The 13,732-nt window shown below is 48.8% G+C and overlaps 1 protein-coding gene across 7 annotated transcripts in view; it reads right to left on the bottom strand.

Annotated features, from left to right (window-relative positions):
- Window positions 1-3,092: 3,092 nt before the first annotated feature.
- The window catches only part of Itprip (inositol 1,4,5-trisphosphate receptor interacting protein), a 28,926-nt gene continuing 18,286 nt past the window's right edge, over window positions 3,093-13,732 (bottom strand). For 6 of the 7 annotated variants that reach the window (XM_020180821.2, XM_020180822.2, XM_020180824.2 and 3 more), the window contains one exon: window positions 3,093-13,366. In XM_020180821.2, coding sequence (XP_020036410.1) covers window positions 11,677-13,353 — 1,677 coding nt within the window. In that variant the 5' untranslated portion in view covers window positions 13,354-13,366 and the 3' untranslated portion in view covers window positions 3,093-11,676. The remainder of the gene's footprint in view (window positions 13,367-13,732) is intronic. The other variant, XR_012449632.1, reaches the window with a different exon arrangement.

The raw sequence follows: 13,732 nt of genomic DNA, 5'->3' as shown, positions 1-13,732 counted from the left end.
AAAGAAAAAGAAACACACCAAGTTCAAATACCCTTCTTTTGGGAAAGGAGCACCGCTGTCCACGTGGGCAGGCATGAGTATCATTCTCATGAAAACTTTGGCCATGGGCCTGGGAGACACCGATGATCTTGTGACTGGAAAGAATTCCAAAGCAGGAAGTGAAACACTCATTTATCACCCTGGACTAAGTACGTCAGAATTTCTCTGGTACTGTCAGGGCTCAGGATATCTCACAAAATGTTCTATAGCCAGCATCCTGCCTTAAACACACACACAACCCAACCCAGTTACAGTCAGAGGTCACTGCTGGATTTGCGTCACACACTTTCAATTTGTCCCAACATATGCCTCTGGTTGCATGCTGGGTACCAAGCCCAGGGCCATGTGGGGGTAAAGTTGAGCCGCTTATCTCTGCAACCTCTTGGTCCAGGTATTAGACTTGGTGCTTTTGTGCTTATCGTACAGTGAGAATGCGAGGCTTGGCTCCCAAGTGGCATCTCCACCAGGCAGTGCTATAAAACCCAAGACTACAAAACAATGAAGAGCTGAAGAAGGTCAGTGTGCAGGAAGGTGCCTTTGGCTGGGAGCAGCCATTGCCCATGTTACAGATGGGGACCGAGACTGTGCAATGCTGTCTTATCTCAGTCTCTCAGGGCCAGCCTATGATTATTTTGGCCTTGCTCAACTGACTCTTTTCCCAGCCTCATACCCTTGCTGGGAGTTTGGATGCTGTGTTGACTTGTCTGTGTACCCTAAAGATCTGTAGGCTTCCCCATCTTGAACTCAGCTCAAAACAGCCTTTTTCCCCTACATCTCAGCCCACCCTGCCATCTGCTGGCTCAGGGCAGCAATAGTTACCAGGTGCTACTCTATGCCAGCTGGACAGAGAGGCAAGCCTGCATGGTGAAGTGGCCTGGCCTGTCAGAAGAGGTGCCATGTGACAGACAGTCTACAGTACCATCTGCTCTGGATGTGGCACCTTGTTGCCATGGCACCCAAGCTAATGCAGAGTGAAGTATGTGAATGACTGTTTCCCTGGGATCTGTGCCTGGGAAGAGGGGAGTCATCCCTTATGCACTCTCCTGGAACTTAGGGGACTGATGAGCCTTTGCAAGTATAAACCCTGCCTTCTAACTCATCTTCATCATGGGACCCACATTTCTGTTGATGCTCCAGGAGTAGGCGTGTCTTCAAGTCATGAAATGAAGGTGTTTTCTTTTAGGAGCCCACATAGTACTTTAGAAAGCTGAAGAACCAGGAAATAAAGGATGGAGAAAAGTGCTCGTGAGGAAAGATGGCAGGGTTTGAGTGCCTTCTGAGCAGGTGTGTCCTCTGCAGATTGCCAGGGTCCTGATCACCTGCACTGCTCTGAACTTCCTCCAGCTCATTTCTTGATGTCACCCACCTGACCTACAGAGGAAACTGAGTCATCGTCAACCTCGGTTGAAACTAGGAGTATTCAACCTGCAGAAAAAGGGAAAGACAACTAAATAATGCTCCATGTAGAGTTCTTATTGAGAGCTGGGAGTACAGATAATAACATAGTTGGCTAAAAATATAAAAATGTGAAAAACAGGAAGTCTACAATCTAATATCCGAGAGATAACTATGTTTAACAATGGATGTACATTGTGTAAAAAACATTTTGAACCTCAGGATTAAAGGTGTGAGAGCTCCTGCAGACTGGAAAAAGAGGAGTAGGTTGAAACCACAGCATTTTAAAGCTCTCATGTACAGACGATCTTAATGTAAGAATGGATTAGAGGAGGATGTGCAGTGTTCCCTTCCTTGGAGGTTCTGAGCCATCTGGATTGAATACAGTTACATCTTACCAGGACTGGAGCATGGAAGGGTCTGTGTGGCTGGGACTGGTGGTGGCAGGGATGATCACTGAATGTTACTTGAAATTCCTTGTAGCTTTCAAATTCTCTGTTTTCAGCCGATGGAAGTGCCCATGTGAGAGGGGATTTAATCTAAATGATAAGGCATAAACTGGAGCATTTCCTCAGTCCTGCATACTCTTTCCTTTGTGAGGATCTCACATTTTTTCCTCAGAGCTTTGCTGTTGGAGTGGCAATGGTTTTTCCTTGAATTTCTCACATTCAGGTCCCACCCCCACCCCATCCACTTGTCCTTTGTCAAGGTTATTGGGTTTTTAGATGGAGGGGGATAGCTTTTGTCAGCCTGGTTTGGTTTGTTATTTGGAGTCTTCACAAATACGCAGCTATCCAGCCCAAGGGGCTTCTCACTGTCTAGCCTCTTATCCTTCCTACGCACAGGGAATGCTATGCCTACCTAGAGACCCACCGACTGCTCATTTTCCTGAGGAAACATTGGTTTCCTCAACATCTTGCTCACATCTAGCTTGTTGGAACTCTTACACCTTTGCAAGTGCTGTTTCCAATTCCTGCTCCTCTCCCTCAGGGCAGCCTCCTGTTTGACAACTAGCTTTTCTACTTGCAGATCAAATCCCAGCCCCACCAAAACCAAACCAAGCAAAACAAACAAAAAAACCCCCAAAACAAAACTCTTCATGGAAAGAGAAGTGAAGTAACAAAGCAGTGAAGAGGAAGGCTGAGTGATCAGATACACAGGATTTAAATCCTGGCTCTTCCTTCACTGAGTTCCTTGGCAAGTTGTTTTACCTCTGAGCCTCAGTTTCTTATCCATAAAATGGAAATGCTGAGTACCTATTCCGTAGGGTTCTTGAAGAACAATGATGGGACCATCCTGCAGGCTTTAGTATCAGCTGGGCGCATGCTCAGTAAGTAGCAGGCAACCTATTATGATGACAAGGCTTCTCCTAATCAGACCTGAACTCTGCTCATTCTCCCATCATTTTGAGAACTAAATGACCTCAATAGCACAGCTTCATTCACGGTTTGGAGCTGTTTTCTGATTGTTTCAGATATGTAGATTAAAAATCTCAATGATGTCTGAACCCTTGGAATGCTCCTTTCTCACCCCAAGCCTAGTTTAATATTGAAATTCTGAAATTTTGTTTTTGGTAAAATATCATCTCCCACATTATAAAGCACTTATGAGAATTTTACTCTTCTACTCTGTGTTAAATAAAAATAAATCAATGGTACTTGTCAAAGCACAGTAAGGAAGACTTTATTCAGATCCATCACCATAGATATAGGGGCCACTGCAATGAGATTTAGCAGTGGCAAAATATAGCATGGGCAAGAGGAATTTCTAGATAAGTGGGAGAGCAGGGGGTGGGGTCAGTGGATGAAAAACTACTCAGAGCTGAACTGACCTAGAGGATTCATGCTGAAGATAGACCAGGTGATTAGGCATCGCTTGGGTGATGGTGAAGATGAGGAGCCAGAACAGATATGGAGGATGGTCACAGATTTTGAGAGTGGGAGGCTCTTTGCTAAAGCTGGATTTTATAAGGAAGTGTCAGATGGTCCTAGGAGAATCCTTGCCACCTTTTGGAACAGCAGCTCATCCCCTTCTGAGGATTAAAATGTGAATGATCTGAAATGCACAGGTTACCAGGAGGCTTGGAGCTGAATGCACTCCAAAAGGGCCCTAGGACCACACTGCTCATGGACAGCATGTTTACACATGTGTTCTGTGGACAAGAACCGTGGGATACTCTGCTGTTACTCCCACCATGACCACAAATTCCCTTGGACAAGGGTCCTCAGCTCACTTGGCCCTTGGCAGGGAGCCAAGAGTCAACTCCCTAACACAGAAGGAAGCAGGAAAGCGCTACTTCCAGACTGGTCCTGGAGCCCAGAAGGATAAAGCAGCAGAGGGCAGAGGCCAACTCAGGGACTGTGATGCTCCTGAGGGAACCATGACAGGGGCAGCTCCCTCCTAGCCTCACAGGACATGAGTGGGGAGTGACAGTTATGCTCAGGGCAAGGAAATTTCTCTCTCTCTCTCCTGTGTGTGTGTGTTTCTGTGCATTTCTGCCATAAGAGGGAGGTAGCAGGATGAACATTGAGGTAAACAGTAAGGACAGGAGGCATTTTAAAATGTCATTCTAAAATAAATGGCCACGGGGCATTCATTTGATAAACAGAAAGGCCTTCTTTGGAGCTTCAGCTGAGATTCGGTCCCAGATGGCCTGAAGGCAGCAGGGAGCTGAAGAACAGGGGACCCAGTGATGTCTTTGGTGCAGTGGCAGCTAAGCCTCTTACCCTGGAAGCCAGGAGAAGGGGCCACTAGGACTTGTCTGAGGAGGTTCTGTGGAATCTAAAACCTGGCTTCAGGTTGTAGAGTGGGGAACAATAATAAACCTGTTTACTGAGCACTTACTGTATTTGAGGGACCTCTCCTACACTACTTATACTCAGCAACCTTGCAAGGTAAGGACTAATTATTCTCGTTTCAAGGATGAACTGAAGCTTCATGGTGGTGTAACTTGCCAAGATGTCACATAGACGGTAATGCGCAGAGCTGAGGTTTGTGCTGACTCCCTTGAACCTGTGATCCTCTGCCTCCCAGTGGCCAGCACTGCTTCCCCTCTGCCCTCCTGATCTTTCTCTTCTGCTTCCTCCAGGACTGGAAGCATTCGAGACACGAATCATGTCCTCTTGACTTGGTTTTGAAACATTGATGTGTTTGGCAAATGAGCAAATGCAGGAATACACCATGGAATGGGTGGATGGACAGATGGATGGCTGTACCTGGGACAGTCCAAGGAGTGCATGATGAGGCAGCTGTCTTGGTGATTTTCCCATTTACCGTCTGAAGAGAAGACTGTGTCTCTGGAGCAGCAGAGGTACCCAGCTTTGGCTCTGTTGTGTCTATGGCAACTGCTGGTGTAGGCTCTGGCTGTCCTCTGGCTTCCTTCAGAGGGTCTAAGAGGACAGAGCGGTCAGAAGCGGGAAGCAAGAGACCCCCTCACTATTCTCTCGAATTGGAGGCAGTGCCCTGATCCTTCTAGTGAGGTCCATAAACATTTCCTGAGCAACTAGTGTATGTCTGACCCCAAGGAAGGGGACAGACCCTGTATGTCCCATGGTAAGGGCCTCGGGCAGATAGACTCACACATGGCAGGCACTGGAGGAACAGTCTCAACACCACTGGGGTAGCCAGGAAGGAAGAATCCAGCTGTAAGGAGCTCACAAGTATCTAGAGCCTGAGCCTCACTGGGAGATATCTGATACCTAGTCGGCAGGCCCTCACATGTGGGCCTCCATATTGGGAAGGGACATGGAGGTAGGGAAGGGGCCTGCTCTTCCTTGATTCTCTCTGGGTCGTTAACTCTCAGCAGAACACCCTGGATGCTTGACTGTTGTCTTGTTCTGGATGCTTGGGGCTTGCAGAGCTTCCTGCCTGGCCAAATCTTAAACTGCCACAAGGAAACCAATGGCAGAGAATGTTTCTTAAGAATCGTACTTAATCAGATGTTGTGAGAGCTGGCCCTGAGTCTATTTTGTGCGTTTGCTGTGGGCTGCCTTGGCCCTGATTCCTGGGTTGGGGGTAGCAGGATTATGCATGGGCTGACTCATTGTCTCCAGTGCTGGAGATCTTGGGGCTGCCTGCAGTCTCCAGGCCCCTGGGGAAGTGAGTCATGACTTTGGGGAGAGTTCAAAGGCCATTGTCAATCCTTGGGGGTCCAACCACTGTCCCAGAACTGTGGTCCTAAGTACACTCCCAGGAGTAGGGAAGCAGTGAGATCGTGGGAGCTGGGCCAGTTGGGAACATAGCCAAGAGTGAATGGTTAGAGGAAAGAGGAAGTGGGTCTTTGCTCTCTATTTCTATTTGAAATAAAGTTACCCTAAGAGAAACTAAAAATATCACTGGTCTGTGGGTCAGAAACAGATGGGGCCAAATGCCTCCCAACTCCTTATCCCTACTTCTGTCTTGCAAATCTCATTTTGCACTTTTTTGATCTGCCTTTTCCCCATAGAGCTAAGAAATGTCTCTGAACACCTCCAAAGTTTGTGGTTTCATCTTGCTGGGAGATAATTTGTTGCTGAGTTTTATTTTGATTTCTTTGTAGGGCTATAGAGGAACATCAGAGGGATGGCAAATGATATTTTCAGCCAAAAAGCTAGGCCCCATGCTGTAGGTGGAATTAAACAAGCCCTGGCTCAGATGAATGACATATAAGCATTTGGGAGACAGAACAAACAATTAGATGAATTTGGTTTCCTTTGGGGAGAAGGGAGCTAAAATTGTTAAGCTCAAAGCAGATCTGCCTGTTCTCATTCCCCTCAGGCAGGCTTCACAGTCACACAACTTCACTTTCAGTTACTTTCTTTGCTTCATGGATCTGACTTATTCTATACTACTTCCTAATAGACCAGTTCCTTGGGGACAGAGCCTTTATCTTATACTTTTCTTCCCCTCATTGTGCCTGACCCAGGTGCAACACATTTGTTGCTCAGTGCTTAGTTAAATGCCTTTGTCTTACTCTTTGAATCATGGCGATTGAATAAATCCCTGACATCAGTGTCTTTTGATGGGAAGATGCTTAGTGGTATATCCACATACAAAAAGTTGCCAAGGACAAAATATAGTGATTACTAGAATTGTTTTACAATAGGCTTGGTGCTCAGAGATGTTCATTCCAGTGTTGTCTATAAGAGCAAAAAAAAAAAAAAAAGCAGAGATAACCTCAGGAGAGGAGGTTGGGTAAATTAGGGGATACGCATATACACAGTGAAATAGTGAGCAGCTGTTTTAAAGAATAAGGTAGAGCCCAGTGTTTCAAAAGATGTTCAGGGAAAGTCAGACGATGTGACATCATTTACATAAGAAAGAGCAAAAGGGAGGTATACACAGATGTGACACACACACAAAAACCTTCTGGAAGGATATACAAGGTTAATACTAGTTAAGTTCACTCTGGGGATTGAACTCATTCAGGAGTGGGAAGCTTTTATGTTACTTGGTTTTTCTGTCAGTGGTTGAGCTTTCTTTTTTAGCATGACTGTGTTGCTTTATATATATATATATATATATATATATATATATACATAACTAGTTAAAAAAATAAGCTATCTTTACATGGTAATGAGAAAAGCTAAGTCTAAACCATGTTCCTCCTGAGCAGAGAGGAGGGGGTGAAATGAGATGGGGATGAGATCAGTTGAAGGCTCTTATTTTTCCTCTTGGCCATGGTTCTTGCTCTCTCTAAGGGGACTTGCATCTGGCCAACCCAAACAACCTTCCAGCTCTATCCTAGGAGGTGGAGACGAGATGGAACATGAGACTGTCCTGAATCACAGCCTTGGAAAGACTGGACATTCACTGACCACTGTCATAGTTGTCACCAACCCTGCTCTGGAGGACGGCCTCATACCCTCCAGCACCTCACATGGCACTGATCCCATAACTAAGGACTCCACAGCTCTGGGAAGACTGAGTTACTGTCTCACTCAAAAATCGCCACTAGTTCAGACTATTGCTTGAAGTCCAAATTCATCTCAGATCAGCATTCAAAGCTTTCATGGTTCAGCCCACTCCATGCCTTATTTTCTTTTTTTGCAGCACTGGAGTTTGAACTCAGGGCTTCACACTTGCTAAGCAGGCACTCTACTATTTGAGCCACTTCCCTGGTCCCACCCCTCCACCTTTTCAACCTTCTTTGCCATGCTTTGCCAACATACATACCAGCCCTGCCTGGTTGGAATCTTGACTGCTACTTACCTGTGTGACCTGAGACAGGTCACTCAACCCTCAGTTTCTTCATGTGGAAAATGGGGAAGACAGTACCAGCACCCACTTTGGGACTGACATGGGCTGGTGGGCATTAGCATAAGTATAAAGGGAGGCTGGCACACACCATGAGGCTGTCTCGAGTCACCCCAGGTATCAGTGGTTTCGGGACTTCTAGAATTACCCAGGGAAGCTTGTAACATGCATATTCTGGGATTCAATTCCTAGATTTCACTGAAAGCTGTCTCAGGTGATGTGGTTAGAGAAGTGGTCTCCTTGGAGCCCACCAGCCCTGTGGCACTTTTCACAGATGAGTACTTGGGAGATTGGCATAGGCTCCATCCCATTCACTTTCCTACCCTCCACAGGGCCTCCTGTACATAAGGCTCCTGATAGGGGCTTGTGGATTTAACACCTGCTAGGAATCATGCTTCCATCTGCTGTCTCCTCATCCACCAGGAGCATGGGATGCTCAGGGGAAGCTGTGGTGTAGTGGATGCCATGAGAACCCATCGTCAGTGGGCTCCTCAGTCTCTCCCAAGCTCATCTTCCTGTAGGAAAAGCAGCCCATTTGGATTTTCTTTCTATTTTCTTTGTTGGTACTGGGGATTGAACTAAGGACCCTGCACTTGCTAGGCAGGCACTGTACCACTTCAGGCACTCTGCCAGCCCTTTTTGTGTTGGTTATTTTTGAGATAGGGTCTCAATTTATGCCTTGGTTTGCCTGGACCATGATCTTCCTATTTGTGTGTCCCCAAGTAGCTGGGAAGGACAATGCGCCACCATGCCTGGCGATTGGTTGAGGTGAGGCCCTGTGAATGTTTTGCCCAGGCTGGCCTCAAACCACGATCTTCTGGATCTCTGCCTTCCAAGCTGCTAGGATAAGTGTCTTGAGCCACAGTACCCAGCCCCACTTGAGTTTGACTTTTCGTTTGGAAAGGAAGTGGGAAAACTTCCTCAACTAAGATACTACCAGTCACCTGAGGAACACTTTAATAATACAGCCTTACGTGGTCATTTCAGAATGGATCCTGGGCACCATGAAGGGTCATGGTTGGGTCTGGGCAAACTCTCCAGGTCACTTTGCTGACACTCTTGATGATGAACTGACATGCTAGCTAGTTCTGGGTTTTCAAACCAGTGGTGCTTCAGCATGGCACAGAGAGAGAGAGCTATGGTTTGGATGTTATGTTCCTCCATTGGAAGCTTGGTCCACAGGATGGTAGTATTGGAACCTTTAAGAGGAAGGGCCTACTGGGTGGTCTTCAGATCCAAGGAGCTATGGCCTTGAAAGGGATTAAGGTAGTTCTCATGGGATTCTGGTTAGTTCTCATAAAGATTGTTATATAAGCCTCAGCCTGGCCGCATCTAACTCTCTGCTCTGAGTGCTTGCTCTTACATTTGGCCACCATGATGTGACACCATCTGTTGCCCTTACCAGAGGCCAAACAAGTAGGGCCATCCAATCTTGAATTTGGACCCTCTCAAACTGTGAATGAAATACACCTCTTCTTTTCCTCAATATCCTGCATTGAATATTTCATTATAATTAAGGAAAACTAATCAATGCAGAGGGGCTGGGGCTTTTGAGGATGTAGTGCCCTCTCCCAACTTACCAATCTCTTGGCCCTACCCAGTTTACCAAAGAGGTATAGCAAACACAGTCCTGGGATACTCTGCACAGTATCTTTGGGAAGGGAAAGAGTCCTCAGAGAGCAAGGGGGCATCCTTAGCAGAAAGGCCCATGTGCTCCAGAGGGCTAGGGCTCCTCCAGTTACAAAACTCTCTCAAACACCAAAAGCTTCTTGTTACTTCCAGCACCTACATCTTTGCACATTTATCAGCTCTGTGCTAGAATCCACTGCATGGTTGGCTTTCAAAGGCCCTTTCTGGAACTCTGTAGGCAGGGCAAAAGCTGGCCTCAAAGGCACAAATATTCCATTTTGTTATTTTTAAAAGCTTCCTGAAAGTGTATGAATAAAAGGAGAATGAAAGCTGCTTGTTTAATAGGAAATCCACCCCTGTCCCCAACTCTGCCCTGGGAGCCTCACACATTTCCTGAAGTTAAAAACAAATGCTGTGTCCCATTTTTACTCCTTGTGAGAATTTAATTCTTCTTTTAATATAAATAAGGCAGCACAAAACACCAAGAGCCCTGCTGCTTTCTGCTTCAGAAGCAGCTTTGGTGCATAACAGGCCACTGTTTCCCCACCGAGTTTTGTATATAAACAAGGAGCCAGAGGTATTTTTCCAGTGAACTTTTCTCCCAGAGACAAAGGGGAACTGAGGGAGATCCAGGCTTGGTTTGGCTTCTGGAAGCTAGTTCTTGGTTGCTGGTCTCTCTTTAAAGCACAACTGCATAAGGATAGAGAGGGGGAAAGGCACAGGCAACAATAAATAAGAACATCTGCCCTGATTCTGGAAAAGAATCCACGGAACCAGTGGGGCTCAGGGATGCTGTTAGAGCCACAGTTGAGTAAGTTCATTCCTGGGGGCACCGTTGCTGCTGTGAGGCTGGGGAAGAGGCAGACTGCGCATGTGCAGTGGTACAGCCTTGCTACCCTGATTGCAGCTGAGCCTCCCCACCATGAATTAACTCTGGTGGGCAAACAGTCCATCATCTCAAGCTTTCTGTGGCCAGGTGAGAGCATATTTGGGCCTAGGGGAAGGAGCTACTTTCTTTAGGTCATGGTGAGCCTGGACACACTCAAGATTTTGTTGCCTGGGAGGCACAACCAGCTTCAATCCTGGAGGGAGAACACTGGTGCAGCTGTGTTCCTCATTCTTGCTTCCCCCTTGGCCCTGGACAAATGTTGCCGAGATAATGCTGAGGAAATCTCAAAGGGCCAATGAAGTCCAAGTGGAAAAGAGGATCCTGATCCTCTGAACCTAGCCTGGACAGGAGCCCAGCTCTAGTCTCTAGCTCTGGTGCCTGTCCAAGGCCCATGGCCCCCAGGGGTGATTGCCCAAGTCCCCAATCAGCTCTTAGGTCTGGTCAGCAAGGCCCATGCTGAAAGGTTGGGCTAGTGCAGTGCGCAGGCCCCTTTGAGGTGGAGAATTGGGAGGGAGGAATGAGCTGGTGGGGCAGACCTGGGTTTCTAAGCAGCTCTTGCTTCCAAGCCTGCTGCCTAGAACTGGGATCTGGGGACCACTCAGGCTATGGCAGTCCTCACGCCAGGGCAGCTCTGTAATTTTCTCTGAACTGGGCCAGACTGAAAGGCATACCCCAGTACCCTGGAACCCAAGCTCTGTCCCTTGCCCCAGTCACCCCATGCCTCTTTTTCTCTAGGTCAGTGTTCACATTTAGCATTTGCCTCCCCCCACCACAGTGATGACCAGAGCCCGAGCTGTGGAGAGAACAGAGAGAGGTGAGGGGCTGCTGAGCTGACCCCTGGCATGGTAAATGGCATGCAGATGTACCTGAATGAGAAATATGGCCAAAAATTCAGCCAACTTGAAACTCTCCACCACCAAGTACCCATTTCTGTGTGACAGAGACATTAGCTGTCTAATGTCTGGGGCTTCGAATCTCTACTGAGTCTTTTCTCCAAATACTATAAAGTGACAGTCACTGTGGGACTCCACCCCTATTCCTACTTGTTCTTTGGCTGAAGATGGCTAGGGCCAACCGTTCCTGGGAATGGGGTGCTGGGTCCCAAGCAGCATTCCCATAGATCTTCTGTTGATATGAAGCATAGACTGCAACTGGGATGCCAACAGGATTACACTACAATCCCTGTTTTCAATCTCTCCAACTCAGTGTCTAGAATGTTCTGCCATTGTCTTGCCAATCATGGTGATCCAAAAGTAAGCTATAAAGGATCTGTCCCCAAATGACAACTTCACCAATGGGCTCCAATGGCAGGAAAGCAAACCAGTGGTCAGTTGGAATTCTATTTCCTCCACTCTGTAGGACCTGGTTTCCTGGCAGGCTGAGCCGTAGCTCCCCTCCAAGCCTGCCGCCTTTCCAGACTGGGATCGCAGTGCCCCAGTGGTGTGTAAATGTGGGATGTGCTCCCTCCTGGCCCTCAAATCCCACATGCTCTACAGAATGACAGCTTTTGGGGGCAGGCTGGCATGGTCGGTGGGAACGTGTAAGGAATACTCGCTGATGAGCGCCGGGGCATTCTTGAGCATCTCATAGAAGGAGTCCACAGTGGTACGGTAGAGAGTCCGCTGCAGGACAAAAGGCCGGAAGAGGTTGAGAGGCTCAGCCCTGCGCACGGCCTCAGGGAGTCCCATGGCCTCGGGCACTTTGCGGTTGCCCACAAAGAAGTGATGGAGCTTCTTCTCCAGCAGGCTCTTCTCCAGGAAACAGAAGAGCTCATGCAGGCGTGCGTTGAGGTGTGCAGCTTTCCAGTCGGTGGCCCGCTGTGACAGCAGGAGGTGCAGCAGGGCCGTCTTCAGGTGGTAGTGACTCAGCCCGCTAGGGCCTGTAAGGCGGCTCTGCTTGGAGAGCAGGAAGGACGCGATCTGCAAGCAGCTGAGGTGGCAGGCACCCTCGGGAAGTGCCTTTGTTGTCATCCGGAGGAAGTGTCGTTCATAGACAGCAAAGGAGAGAAGCCATTCTGTGCCGGAGGCTGGGGTCCCTGCTCCACCCCCTTCATCCCCCCAGGGCTCCTTGGGAAGATGAGAGACAAAGTACAGGTCTGAGTCGTCATACTGGATCACGGGAGTCAGGTTGAAGGGTATGAACTTCCCTGAGCGGAACTTGATTTTGAGAGACCCTGGAGTGTTCAGTTGACCAAAGGCGAGGTCAAACTCATACTTGTGGGCAATACGATGCCAGGCTCTGGTGAGGGCTATCTGGAACCACTTCATGACCCGCGTGGTATCTAAGTATGGGGACTCTTTGGCACACAGCAGGTCCTCCATCTCACTGCTGGGATGCACCCCGCTGTTCTTGCCATGAAGGAGACACAGCATGTCTTCCCCCAGCTTGCTCTTGCCACAGATACAGCCCAGGGGGTCTCCGTCAGCTAGTCCCACCTTGATCTGGCCATAGCCCTGGTGGTCTAGGGGCACAGAACGGCTGGCACACCAGAGTTCTGGGTAGAAGCGGTAGGGCTCTGGGGGTGTGAAGGGCACAAACAAGTGACACAGCAGTGGCCTGTCCACCTGCCAGTTCTCATACATGCTGTCCACACCGATGAAGTCCTCCATCTCCATGTCTGTGTCTGGGTTGCAGATGCTCCGCAGTGCTTCCAGCAAGTCATCCACAAAGCCTTCCACAAACTCCCGGGTGCGGGCGGCATCGGCAGTGGCACCCCGGATACAGCGCTCATAAAAGTGGCTCAATGTGGCCTTATTGGGCAGGGTGAGGCCCTGCAGTGGAGTACCCCCCAGCCCTGGCAGTTCGTCCTCGTCGCTGCCCGTGCACTCAGGCAAGGTCCCATCCTGGTGGTCTTGCCGCCATACCTCAATGATCAGGAAGAGGATCATACAGAGAGTGCTCCACAGGTCCCAGCCTGCCTGGCCCTCGGGCTGCTTCTGGCCCTCCTCTGCCACCAGCTCAAGGGCCTCCTTCTCGGCTGCCAGCCGTGCCACCTCCTCCTCCAGGCGTAGCTGCTCCAGCTGCAGCTTCTCTTGGTGCTCCTGCATCTTGCGGATGATTTCCTCCTCGTTCTCGGGGACCGTGGCATTCTCCCGTGGGAACAGCAGTGGGTGGTTGATGATGGCTGTCACCACCACCAGGCACACCCGGAAGAGTCCCATGGCCATGGCTGGAGCTTTCCTGGGAACAGAGAGACCGCCAGTCATACCTGTTTCCCTCCATGCCACTTTTCCCTGGACCCTCACACCAGCCTCTGCTCCACAAAGCCAGTGACTGTCTCAGTTCTTCTCTCACCCAACCCCTGTCTGCCCACTGCCAACACCTCCCCTGCTCCAGTTTAGTCTCAGAGGAAGAACCAAAGGACTGCACTTGTGCTGGACATCTTTTTCTGTCTGCAAGGACATTCCTCTGCTGGAGTAAGCACCTCACTGACCCAGGAGCCAACCCCTTTCTCCTCTTGGATAGACCCACACCCCAGCTTCAGGGATAACCATAGGACTTAGGCCCCAGGCGATCAGACTAGTCCCCACAACTGCTCCCTGCTAT

The sequence above is a fragment of the Castor canadensis genome, chromosome 7, assembly GCF_047511655.1.
Source record: "Castor canadensis chromosome 7, mCasCan1.hap1v2, whole genome shotgun sequence".
NCBI classification, from domain to species: Eukaryota; Metazoa; Chordata; class Mammalia; order Rodentia; family Castoridae; genus Castor; species Castor canadensis.
This window is presented reverse-complemented; position numbering and strand designations above follow the sequence as displayed.